This window comes from Mixophyes fleayi, chromosome 3 (assembly GCF_038048845.1).
Source record: "Mixophyes fleayi isolate aMixFle1 chromosome 3, aMixFle1.hap1, whole genome shotgun sequence".
Lineage (NCBI taxonomy): Eukaryota > Metazoa > Chordata > Amphibia > Anura > Limnodynastidae > Mixophyes > Mixophyes fleayi.
Genome location: NC_134404.1, coordinates 24,378,831 through 24,393,124, shown reverse-complemented (window position 1 = coordinate 24,393,124; position 14,294 = coordinate 24,378,831). Strand labels below are relative to the sequence as shown.

General features: G+C 41.0%; 1 protein-coding gene across 1 annotated transcript in view; it reads right to left on the bottom strand.

Annotated features, from left to right (window-relative positions):
* Window positions 1-441: 441 nt before the first annotated feature.
* Window positions 442-14,294, bottom strand: part of LOC142143087 (fibrocystin-like) — a 164,239-nt gene continuing 150,386 nt past the window's right edge. Inside the window, exons 15-16 of the mRNA XM_075200802.1 lie at window positions 9,577-9,735; window positions 442-1,757 (exon numbers count right to left, since the gene is read on the bottom strand). Coding sequence (XP_075056903.1) covers window positions 1,717-1,757; window positions 9,577-9,735 — 200 coding nt within the window. The 3' untranslated portion in view covers window positions 442-1,716. The remainder of the gene's footprint in view (window positions 1,758-9,576; window positions 9,736-14,294) is intronic.

Sequence of the window (14,294 nt, the reverse complement as noted above, 5' to 3'; positions counted from 1 at the left end):
AGAACAGGCAACCAGTCTAGAGACATACAGAGTGATTCAGCAGAGGAATAACAATTTGCAAGGAAAATCTTTCTAGCTGCTGCTTGCAAAATAGATTGTAGGGGTTTGAGTCTGTTTTGGGAAAGACCAGTAAGGAAGGAATTACAATAGTCAATGTGGGAGATAAGTGCATGAATTAAGGTTTTTGCAGTGTCTTGTGTAAGATATGTGCATATTCTGAAAGTGTTTTTAGATGTATGGAACATGATTATATATTATTATAGAGTCGATGGGGAACAAAGGATAGTTCTGAGTCAAGGATCACCCCTGGCAACAAGCGTAAGGGGTGGTTTTAAGGTCATATTGTCAACAGAAATAGGAATGTCAGGTATGCTTTTGTGGATGGTGAAAAACACGTGAACAACTTCTTGCTTTTTACTTTACATTAGTTTTAATGTCAGGGTGGTAAAGTAGTTAACACTATAGATATTCCACACAGTTTCTTGCAACCCTAAACACTTTTCACAGCATTGGTCACACTAAAGAAAGAAAAAAAGCGGTTTTTATACCTGACACTCCTCCCGCAGTCCTAGCTTGAAGGGCAGATGACACTCCCACCTTCTCTTTAAAAGGGAGCCCTCTCATTTGCCTCTGTTTGATTAAACTTACACACTCTGTAGCTGTGAAAAGAAGCATTTTCAAAGCATGTAAGTTACACCAGACTTTAGCCTATTATTTGTCACATATATGTCTTCAACCTGATTAAGTTTCAACTATGTGCGTTGCTGCACAAATGTGTTACTCTGTTTGTGTGCTTTCTCTGTCTGTATATTGCCAGCTAAATGCCTTCTATCTATAAATCTCTCTCTCTCTCTCTCTCTCTCTCTCTCTCTCTCTATATATATATATATATATATATATAGTCTGCAAAGATGTGCATTTGTTTTTATAAAGCCCAATTAAGAACTGTAAAATAAGCAATAAGTTTTTATATGTGATTTTGGAACAGTCCATGTAGAAATGCTATGGTGTAGGTTTCTTAAACCTTCTTAAAAGAAAAAGTGGAGGTGTTGCCCATAGCAACCAATCAGATTATAGCTATCTTGTTCTAGAAAGTATTGGAAAGGTGATAGCTAGAATCTGATTGGTTGCTATGGGCAACACCTCAACTTCTCCTTTTTAGCAGGTTTGCTAAATCTACTACTGTGAGACATTTTGTGGGTTTGAGGGGACATAAAAAATGTATAAAAAAAATGCATAAAATACAATGAGAAAAGAGTAAAAAAAAAAAGAAATTACTTAAAAATCCAGTTACCAGCACGTTAAGCCAACCCCCTTCATTAATTGAAACTCTGCATGTTTTCTTCTAAAATATTCTGTGGTTAAACCTCACTTATGTCTTAAATCACTCAGCCTGTAAAAGGATCCTGGCCCCTGTGGACTGGATAGGACAACCCTACTACAAAAAAAATAACCAAATTATGTTGTAAGATTTCTGGGCAATGATTAGTGCATGCCCTTGAGAATGAACAATTAATCTAAGGTTGAAAATGATGGAAAACAAGACTCTAAATCAGTAGTCCCTCATCTGAAAACCAGAGTATATCAAATTACCAAGTCTAACATTTCCCAAATGCGAAACCCATTCAATAAAAAAGTAGGTCCGTATGAAGGATCAGCGTCCATTGATGGCTCATATTCTGGTGCCGATGCCAGTCTTGTAGGTTGTAATACTTGTCATCTTCTTAGCTTACTTCCTGCCTTTTCTGATTTCAGTCCTGCAGAAACACAAAACATAAGACTGAACGATCCAGTAATTTGCTCCTCTGCACACTGAATTATGGATTATGTTAAAATATAACAGTAGGTGGGCCTGCTTTATTGAGGATATAGAAATGGCAAAAGTATTGGTCAGCTGGCAAAGGTGGCTGTCATGCTTGCATACTAAAAAATAGTCCTGATCCCATACCTCCCAACTGTCCCAATTTAGGTGCTACAATCCCGAATTGAGGGCTGTCTCCCACCATCCCTATCGGGACAGCGTTGTCCCGCGGGTGAGAAATTTGGGATGCATTGACTGGTCACTGCTGCTCTGCATGTCACTTCAAAAATGCTAGGCACGCCCCCAGGGATGTAGTCACACCCGCATTGTGCCGTGGTTACACACATGTGATGATGTGTCACACCCCCTGTCCAGATTAGAGAAATGGAAAGGTTGGGAGGTATGTCCTCCATTACTTCTGACCTGGGTCCCGTACAATCCCCATTATCTGTTCACGCTCCTCGCTCCACCCCATACTTCCAATCCCGCCAACCTTACCCACATATCTCCACCACCCTCTCCTCTCTTCTTCTATGCACTATGGCACGTCAGATCTGTTTGTAACAAACTTATATCCATCCATGATCTATTCATTTCTAGATTCCTCAATCTCCTTGCCATTACTGAAACTTGCTGTAAATAGAAGAACGTTCAAAGAATTTACTAGCGCTTGCTCTAATGATAGATAAGCACCTACTGTGTATATCAATTGATGTAATTGCAGTATAAATAACAGATGATTTATTCAAAATGAGGTAAAAACAAGCATATAGATAATACAAAGGCACAGATGCTTAACATAAATCTATTATAAAAGTCTGATCTATTCAACTAACCAAATTGTCCATGCACCACTGGGGGAAATCTTGTTCCTTTTACGATTTCCTCTACTATAAATTCATCCTTTCATCTTACAGCGCTGCCCTTTTAATTGCCAAACAAACATTCTTCAAATCTCTAATATCCACCCAGTCTTCTAACCCACATCGCCTCTTTGCCACCTTCAACTCACTTCTCTGCCCACCTGCACCTCCTCCTTTCTCCCTCACTGCCCATAAATTTGCCACCTATTTCAAAGACAAAATTGACACCATTCGACAAGATATTTCCTCATGCCAAATTCCACTCACTCCACTCTACCCACCTTTACCTACACTCTCCAATCCACCCTTAATTCCTTCTCTCCAGTAACTGAAGAGGAAATCTCTGCACTCATTTTGTCATCTCATCCTACAACCTGTCTACTCGACCCTATTCCCTCCGCTCCCTCTCCTCCACTGCATGTCCACATCTATCTCACCTGTTCAACCTGTCTCCACTTTCACATTTTCATCCTCCTTTTAACATGTGCTCATCTCACCTATTCTAAAGAAATCATCTCTCGATCCAGCCTGTCTCTTCAACTACTACCCTATTTCTCTCCTCCCCTTTGCCTCCAAACTACTTGAGCGATTAGTGTACAAGCGTCTGTCTCACTTTCATTCCTCTCATTCCATTCTCGACTCTCTTAAATCAGGCTTCCGCCCCCATCATTCCACTGAAACTGCTCTCACAAAAGTTATCAATGATTTACTTACTGCAAAATCTAAGGGTAATTTCTCCATACTCATTCTCTTGGACCTCTCTCTCTGCTTTTGATATAGTTGATCACCCTCTTCTCCTACACACACTTCACTCCATTGGCCTTCGTGACACAGTTCTTTCCTGATTCACTTCCTATTTTTGAACCGCTCCATTAGTGTTTTTACCTCTGACACATCCTCACCTCCACTCCCACTGTTGGGGACCCACAAGGCTCTATTCTTGGCCCTTTACATTTTTCATTGTACACTTCCTGTCTTAGGGCACTAATTTGCTCATTTGGCCTCCAATACCACCTCTACGCTGATGACATCCAAATCTTTAGCTCTTCCCCTGACCTCTCTCCTTCTGTACTATCTTGTGTAACCAACTGTCTGTCTGCTATCTCCACATGGATTTCCCAACGCTACCTAAAGCTCAACATGTACTAAACAGAGCTTATTATCTTCCTTCCTACAAGTGTCACCACCTGCCCTCAAGTCTCCCTCACTGTCAATAACATCACAATTTCCTCAGTCTCCCAAACCTGTTTCTTTGGTGTCACACTTGACTCCGCCCTCTGCTTTATTCCTCACATCCAGACTCTCTCCCAGTCCAGTTGACTCCACCTTAAAAACATTGCAATAATACGCCCTTTTCTTACTCATCATGTTACCAAAACTCTTATCCATTCTCTCATCATCTCCCGTCTTGACTATTGCAACCTCCTGCTATCTGGCATTCCCCTCATTCCTTTATACCCACTTCAATTCATCTTTAATGCTGCTGCAATACTGATCTTTCCCTCATCCTTACCTTCAAAGCCCTCACTAACACTAATCCTGCGTACATCTCAAATCTCATGTCAAAATACTCCCCCTCCCGCCCTCTTAGATCTACCTCTGACCTTCGCCTTGTCTCGTCTCTTGTAACCACCTCTTACTCCCGCTTACAAGACTTCTTCATGCTGCTCCCCACCACGCTCAATCAGAAATTCCCACAGCCTTCAAATTTTTAAATGCTCTTTGAAAACCCATCTCATTTTTAGAAGTGACCTATCCTCGACAACACTATTCACACTAATGCACCTTCACAAATGTCCCAATCTCCACTCTCAGTCACATTTGCTCCTCTTGTTTCAGCTGTGCCCTCTTCCATTTAGAATGTCAGCTCTCTAATGAGCAGGATGTGTTAGTGAGGACAGGGCTGCATGTGACAGGGGCAGTGACATGATGTGAGGAGGGGAATGGAGGCAGCAGGAAGCCACAGGCTGAGAGTTATATAGTGGAAGGAGCAGGGTCCCCCAGCAGCACAGAGTATACCAGGAGACAAGTGATGTTTTAGTGAGGGCAGGGCTGCATGTGACAGGGCCAGTGACATGATGTGAGGAGGGGAATGGAGGCAGCAGGAAGTCACATACTGAGAGTTATATAGTGGAAGGAGCAGGGTCCCCCAGCAGCACAGAGTATACCAGGAGACAAGTGATGTGTTAGTGAGGGCAGGGCTGCATGTGACAGGGGCAGTGACATGATGTGAGGAGGGGAATGGAGGCAGCAGGAAGCCACATACTGAGAATCAGATTAATATAAGCTCTTGTCAAACAGATGTGTACAATTGTTGGGTCAGATGTACATCCTAAATGTGCGTCCTAAATAACCTTTCTTTCTCCTAATCTTTTCTCTCTTGTTAGTCAGTTTAAATGATGTGATGTGTTAGTGAGGACAGGGCTGCATGTAACAGGGGCAGTGACATGATGTGAGGAGGGGAATGGAGACAGCAGGAAGCCACAGGCTGAGAGTTATATAGTGGAAGGAGCAGGGTCCTCCAGCAGCTCAAAGTGTACCAGGAGATGAGTGATGTGTTAGTGAGGACAGGGCTGCATGTGACAGGGGCAGTGACATGATGTGAGGAGGGGAATGGAGGCAGCAGGAAGCCACAGGCTGAGAGTTATATAGTGGAAGGAGCAGGGTCCCCCAGCAGCACAGAGAATATCAGGAGATGAGTGATGTGTTAGTGAGGGCAGGGCTGCAAGTGACAGGGGCAGTGACATGATGTGAGGAAGGAGATGGAGATAGTAGGAATCTACAGTGATGGAAAATTGTGCCAAAGTTATAAAATTCATGTTCTTGAGTTCTTGCAATAGCTGGAGTCTGGATGGACATTGATGAAGAAAGTGTTGCGCACAATAGACTATTGCTTCAATGCTTTAAGCACAGAATTGATGAGTAATATGGTGATTAATGACTAAGATGTTAGCTCTTTGTTAGTTATTTAATGAAACTGACCAATAGGAACCAAGAGTGTCACCATCACCAGATAAAATAAAAGTTCAAAACATACAGGTGTCAAGGGACACTCCGAGCTTCCCACAGCGAGTTTATAGACAGAACTAAGTCAGCGCACATTATGTGTCAGAGCCAACATCAGACAGAATCAGTTTCTTTGATCACAGACCTCCACAGGAAGCTTAGATCTCAGACAAATTAGATAAAAATGAATTTATAGCAGATATGTATCCTCAGGCACACACAGCTGAATGCTGTCTTAGGAGTGGCATGGTAAGTATCAAAACATATAAATTGCAGCATTTCCTTTCTTTTTGTCTTTCTGATAAATTTTAATTGAAGTTAGGAGATGAAACTCGTCTCGGACCTTATCCTAACTAATTACGGAACACAACACAAACAACATATGTGTGGGCAAATTGAGTTAGGCCCATCAGAAGAGCGAAAGTGCTTCATTTTTTGACAAGTCAAAGTAATCTCTGTGACACAACCGGATGTGGGCTCCGCGTGAGAGGGACAAACTCCAGGTCTGGAAATTGTAAGAATTCCAGGAATACACAAGGTTTTCAAGCAGATTTTTGTCCATTCAGTAACTGAATGTATGAAACAGTGTCCTCCTGAATTTGTTTTAGTAATAATCTAGTAATCCTATTATGTTTCTTGACACCCATGCAGTTGACTAAATTTACAGATGAAGGGTGCATAAGCACATCACAATGCTTCCCATAATAAATGGCACCTTGAGTCCAGCGATGGCTCCAAATATGACGATTGAAGTCAACATTCCATCTAGTTTCCCACCATACCCAGTCGAAATATATCCAAGTAGGACCGGTTCTTGATTATATATATATATATATACCGATCGTTGTAAACCAGAAATTTAATACAGGGATTGTTCAATTTGGTCAATATGATCAATTTAATTAACTAAATGTCACACTGTGATTGTTCGGCTTCTCTGTCCGAAGCTCGGGGCACTTACCAGCCCACCAATGACGGCTCCTTGCTGCTTCAGACGACCGCCATCTTCCATGTTGGGTCTCCCTGAACACTTTATTTTCTCTGCCAGCCGCTCATTTGCCTCTCTCTCAATTTCCCATTTTAAAAGGCACCTCCTTCTACTAATCTGTGCCTTTTCTTTGGGTCAACAAGCAGTTGGATGCTGGACGTGTCTCCTGTGGCTCTCCTGTATTCAGTGGTACTCCTCCAGCATTCCAGTGGTATTGCTCCTGCAGTCAGCAGGCTATTTAACCTCTCAACCATTCCACTGGTAATCCTCCTGGAGTCCACAGGCTATTACACCTCTCCACCAGTCCAGTGGTATTACTCTTGTAATCCCAGGCTATTACACCTCTCCACCAGTCCAATGGTATTACTCTTGCACTCCCAGGCTATAACACTTCTCCACCAGTACAGTGGTATTACTCTTGCACTCCCAGGCTATTACACCTCTCCACCAGTCCAATGGTATTACTCTTGCACTCCCAGGCTATTACACCTCTCCACCAGTCCAGTGGTATTACTCTTGTACTCCCAGGATATTACACCTCTCCACCAGTCCAGTGGTATTGCTCTTGCACTCCCAGGCTATTACACTTCTCCACCAGTACAGTGGTATTACTCTTGCACTCCCAGGCTATTACACTTCTCCACCAGTCCAGTGGTATTGCTCTTGCACTCCCAGGCTATTACACCTCTCCACCAGTCCAGTGGTATTACTCTTGTACTCCCAGACTATAACACCTCTCCACCAGTCCAGTGGTATTACTCTTGCACTCCCAGGCTATTACACCTCTCCACCAGTCCAGTGGTATTACTCTTGTACTCCCAGACTATAACACCTCTCCACCAGTCCAGTGGTATTGCTCCTGCACTCCCAGGCTATTACACCTCTCCACCAGTCCAGTGGTATTACTCCTGCACTCCCAGGCTATTACACCTCTCCACCAGTCAAGTGGTATTACTCTTGCACTCCCAGACTACTACATCTCTCCACCAGTCCAGTGGTATTATTCATGCACTCACAGGCTATTACATCTCTCCACCAGTCCGGTGGTATTACTCCTGCTCTCCGCGGATATTGCACCTCTCCACCAGTCCAGTGGTATTACTCTTGCACTCCCAGGCTATTACACCTCTCCCCCAGTCCAGTGGTATTAACCCTGCTGTCCCTGGATATTGCACCTACCTTTCTATCATTCCAGCTTACTCCTATTCTCTCCAGTTGGTCTCGCCTAGTACACCCAAAGAGTGCAGCGACTTGCAGAGCAGAAGCATGAAAGACCAAACTCCCTTGCGGGGGGTCACTGGCAAAGACCATCTGCTTCGTTAGATCAGTCCTATTATAAATAAACCTCAGTCTCATCTAACGAGAAGTCAGCCAGTTAGACGCCCATTAAATTCCTATTATAATTGTGGATATATTTTTCCATATAGTCCTGGCTAACTTGGGGATATATCAGACTGACCCAGTGTAACCGTGATTTATTAGACAGAGTTATTTAGTACCTAATAACATGTTGAAGATTTAACTATAGATATCTTGAGGTAGTGGTATCTACTACATATCTATATTTGAGTAAAACAGTATAGATCTCCTGGGGCCTGATTCATCAAGGTACGCAAACGCATACGCATCTGTGTTTCACACTTTGAGTGAAGCAAACCGTTATATTTGCGTTGGAGTTTGAGATTGAGTTGACTTTGAGTGCCGTATCTGCTCTGTTTGCGCTGCGTATGTGGTGTTTTACGTAGCTCAAGTCCCGTTTAGCAGATGCGTATGCGTTTGCGTACCTTGATGAATCAGGCCCATAGTTATTATCATTGACACAGGTTATAGATGGTTGTTAGGAGTTATTTAGAAATGCATGATGAATAATCAGGATCCAATGAAGGAATAATTTAGTGGATCGTGAAGATATAATATGTTGTGACATACAGTAAAATACAATATATAAGAGACACACTGATACCATTTTAAGCACATATTTTATTTTTTTCACTTTATTATCACCTTCACGTATTTGGTTTTTATATTTCGCTATTAGTTTGGCTCAGGAATTTTGGGAATCCTTTTTCCTCCTCTTATTTTATTAAATAAATCAATAAAGATTGTGGTTTTAATATATAATATTCTTTGAATCATAGAGTGCCCCAATGTGCCATGTTTTCCTTCTTTCTGTTCTTTGATATTTATTCAATCTATTGTTGCCTGTTGTCAGCTTTGTCTGTATCCATCAATGTGGTTAATGACAGAAAGCCTAGGGAAAATGTCTCCCACCATGATCACAAGTCTATTTTACACATGCTTGACTACCCCCTGCTGGACTCTTGGGAGAATAGGCCAAACTCCTCTTTACTGTGAAGTGGGTGGGGCCACAATGTGCATCATAGCGGTGGGCGTGGCCTGACGATGTGAATAACATCTCTCATCTCGTCCCTTCTACTTGCCCCTTGTATCCAGAGGGGAGGTCCAAAAAGTAGCAATATATGATTTAATATATCCTCCATTCTGATATATAGGTTTGGCAATTTTGGTGGAACTGTCCAGATTTTCAGAATCAGAAAGAGGCGTGTCCTAACTGAAAGTGGATGTGGTTTCATGAGAATGTGGGCGTGGCTGTGTGTATATGAGCATAGTTGGATGGATCAAGGGACAGATTTACCTTTTCCCATTGTTGATTTTTACAATGTTGTAAGGAATGCTAAAACGTTTATGTATATATTTACGAATGATGCTAGTAGCTCCATTTTTTAATCCAACTTGTACTTAAGGTGCTTTAATTATATCCTGACAACTTGCCACCTACATGTATCAGTATTAGTGAATGCTCTCTGATGCATCCAGCTTTCTTGTGGTCACTGGAGGAAAGGCTGGTAAAGCGTCAGTAATTCAGGTTATCAGAACAAGATCAATGTTGGACTCACGTTTAACTTGGTTCCTTTTTAGAAAACAGCAAACGAAAAGTAACAGAACCAGGATGGTGGCAGCAGAGCTGAGCACAGCCAGCATGAAGATATTGTCCTTATCATAGCTTGGTGAGGGGGAGACTTGGAATTCCTTCGATTGTGCAGTGAACGTCACCCCTGCAATTTAGAAGACAGAGAAGTGTTGGCATATCAGTCATTCTGCGACTCACAAACAGCAAAGCAGACATGAATTTGGCATGGTTGCCTATTTTCTATCAACAATATACTATAAGTAGGAGGAAGGCACCGCTATGAAATCGTTTACCTCCAACCAATTTTACCGATCTACTTTCCTGTGCCGCCTATTCTTTGTTCTACTGATCCTATCTCGTTCTGTCTGCTGGACTCTGGTTCCAACTCCAGACCAATACAACTATCTTATTATCTGGATCTATTGTTTTTATATTGTATATCTATTATCTACTTTATTACCATTTATTTTATCTTTTGTTCATTGGGACTACTCCTTCACGTCTCACAGTTTTATCTCAAATTTACTCATGTACTTTAACTCTTTCGTCATTCTCTACTATCTAATTATCTTCATTTACTGTTTTATTATATATATCTATTATATATTATATTACTACTTTTATCCTAGTTATTATTGTTTAGTCTTAATTACTATCTCTTTCCCCTTGTTACTACTTGAAACCCACTCATACCTTGATCTCCTTTCTGCCTACAGTACATTTACCAATTATTATCTATTATTTTCTACAGTTTACACTGGATTTGTTGTATATTCTGTTGTACTTTCATTATATATCTTTATTTATACTATCACTATTCCTGAAACTATTGATATCATTTCTCTACATCAATATTCCTAACCACAAAAGATCTCAACCTTTACTCATGATACCTCTTTACACACCCCCTAGCACGTCACACCCAAACCACTTGCCTCAACTACGCTCCTTCACCCCCCATCTATGGACCTCAATTGAATCTCCCATCTACGGACCCCGGCTCTTGTACAACACCACCATGCCAACCACCGACAAGCAGCGATCCACGGTTACAAACATATAAACTTTATTTCTAGATTGACTAGATGGAAAAACCAATGTTTGCATTGTATACACACTCTCCCACAATAGCCTAGTGCCACAGAACACCCCATATTGTACCTATAAAGAAGCAGCCTGAAGCCTAAGACCTACGTGTTGGAGTCTACAGCACCAGGCTTTCTTTTGATAGGCTCATTGCATCGCTGCTTCTAAAAAAAGACCAACTATGCCGGCCAGAAGAATCTTTATAGACTAAGATTACCCCAGCTTGCCAATAGGGTCTATCCACTGTTGAAGACATCGTCAACGAATTTGGGCAGACAGCGTGCAGGTCACAGCTATTCACTGTCACCCACGCCATTAACATGGAACTTACCAAGGAGCCTTGTAGGAAAGTCAGATACCACTTGTAGGGGCCAGAAATAAGTACCCCCTCAACACAGGCCATAAGGACACCTATGTAACATGATCACTGAGCATCTCATAACACCAATTTGTTGTGGTTTAAATACGTGTTTCCAACACCTTTAAACTTATGAAGTACACAGGTTATGAATAGTTACTGAGAACTGCGATGTGTAACCAAAGCACAAATTACGGTACTGCGCAGTTGGCCATATTAATCAATATGGATTCCTTGACGCCCATCATGGGCAATTTCAGGCCCAATCTTTAAAACCCGGCTCTGTCTCTGTACTCTATAAAGTCAATTTTGAATAGCAAATACTTATTCTAACATTTTACATGTCCCAAGTGAAATTAGAAGCACGTTACATTTATCACTAGGCTGAAAAGTTTTATTGAACAAACTACACAGTTCTCGTGCAAACTTTTTCCTTTTCAAGAAACAACATGGAACATGTTTATACAGCATTGTCTTTGAGCATGAAGTATTGTATCGTTGGATCTGAATCTCATCCTGAGGACAGATATAAATAAAGGAGATATATTTTCTGATGTACCAGAGGAATAAGCAGTGAGCCTGAAGCACAAGCTGCTGCTGGATTACAAATATTGAAATGACTTAGAACCATCAACAACTGTCTCCCAAGACGAAAATAGGTGTAATTACCAGATATTTTCAAGTAGAAAAATACAACACACATTTGTAAAAAAAAAAAATCTTATGCCCCAGTGAAAGGTTGAAGTATGAAACAGAAAATAAAATTACAGTAAAGCACATTATAGTAAAGCAATTATAAGTTTTCTAGGAATATATCCAGATACCTAATTTTGCATATCATTGACTTACATCCCATTATGTACGAGGGACGGAACGTTGGTGGGCAAATGTTCACGTGATTGTGACATCATTAGAAGAGGCGTATCTCTTGTGCAACGATACAAAGTGATGATGATGATAATCAGCAGTACTAATTAGCCGCTTCCGATTGGCTGCCTGTGTTTTAACCTTTACAGCTAATAGTACTTAAATCATTAGCATCACGGCTATAATATATGAAGTCACGGATGTCTATTCGCATCACTAAATTGACATTTCCATTTGGATTCCTGCAGGCAAGAATATTCACATTGGATTTTTAAAGGGTTAAACATCTGATGTGAGGGTGTCTGTATTTAATTCAATTTTCTATAGAAAATATACTTTTCGCATTTATTAATAACTTTTGTATTTATTAAGAACTGTCAAGACAACATTATCTTTTGTGTATATGACAATTATTACATTATTATATTGTGTACTAATAGGGTTTGTGAACTTACTTTACTACTAACAGTGTCAAGCCACATTTGTACGAGATGGTGGGGTGTAAGTACACACACTTGTATGCCGGACGTTCTCTGGCGCAAATACTACTGTTTTAAGTTCGACAAAGGTTAAGATGAGTCTGACTCAACATAAGTTGTTGTCATTGCTCTCATCATCATCTATTTATATAGCACCACTAATTCTGCTTGAGTTCCACAGAGAACTCATTCACATCAGTCCCTGCCCCATTGGAACTTACAATCTCAATCCCCTAACATATACACACACAGACCGAGAGAGACCAAGGGCAATTTAAGAGCAGCCAATTAACCTATCAGTATGTTTTTGGAGTGTGGGAGGAAACCGGAGCACCCGGAGGAAATCCACCTCCGATTGCTCGATTACTCCGATTGTTCTGACAGGACCTCAAGGAGCGATACTAAACAGATGGCAACTGTAGAAGTCATAGTCTTTGTGCGACTTTAGTATAAGGTGGATCCATTTAAACATATAATGTTAAACAATTTATTTTCTCAAACAAAAGGTACTTTTGCAACTGTTGCATTTGTGTTCATAGTGGTAGCACAATACAAGAAATATTTAATTGTCTGCAGCTAGATACCAAATATCAAATACGAGAATACCTTGCTTGACTTTCTGACTTTGTTGCTTGTATTTGTGAACTCGTCTACATTGGAAAGACCACACAGCAATTAAAAACTAGAATTGGGGAGTATAAGAACAACATTAAGGGCCTGATTTAGAATTTGACGCGTTTCGCAACCTGAATGTTTGCATGCATATTCTGTGGAAAAAATTTGTGGTTTTTCGTTTCTATTTTGAGTCACTTAAATCTCAAGGCATGCCCAACTCAAAAATAGTAGCATTTGTGCCACTGTGGGCACTTACATGGCAGCATTGAGATGCGACTTGACATGGTTAGTAGCAATGTGAAAGTAGCAATACCGTATTTGTACTAGAGATGCTCAGGCTCGGTTTTCTGAAAACCGAGCCCACCCGTACCTAGAGGATCCGAGTAGGCTAGTGAGCCGGCAAGGTACTTTCGCGCTTCCTCGGATCTGAATCGAGGCAAAACGTCATTGTTGCGTTGTTGGATCTAGTGGGTTTTGAATCCCATAAGTACCTCCGTCCCCAGGAGATCATTGCTCACACAGAAACAGGGGTAGCAGTGTTCTTGTCACCCTCCAGTCTCCAGTGACATTGCTCAGTGCCATTGCTCACACAGAAACAGGAGGGGTATCAGTGTTCTTGTCACTCTCCAGTTTCCAGTGACATTGATCAGTGCCATTGCTCACACAGAAACAGGGGTAGCAGTGTTCTTGTCACTCTCCAGTCTCCAGTGCCATTGCTAACTCCCATTGCTCATACAGAAACAGGAAGGGTAGCAGTATTCTTGTCACTTGACAAAAATTGACTGGACATGATTGGAAATTAATGTTGTTGAGGTTAATAATAATGTAGGGATAAAAAAGAGCCAAATTATGATATTTTAGAAAAACAAAAATAGGGATTTTAGAAAAAAATTGGGATCGAAAACCAAAACCAAAACACAAAGTTAATTTAGATCCAAAACCAAAACACGGGGGTCAGTGAACATCTCTAATTTGTAGCAATATTGTCATGTAATGAGTTAAATACACAAGTGAGACGAGTGACTGGACAGTTATTAACACATGTAAAAGTATAAAATGCAAATAAATATAAACATATCCACTGCATATAAATGAAATGAAATATTTTTTTCCTGGAGTAGTCTAAATGGAAAGGACAAATAAGTAATCCAAACAGAATGCCGTAACTTGACATAATATAACCGTGACGCTAATGACTGAAGAGGTCACCATGCAAACAACCAATCAGAAGCAGCTAGATAGTGCCGCGGGTGTCATCATCATCATCATCATCACATATCTTTACATCAGTCCTCCAGG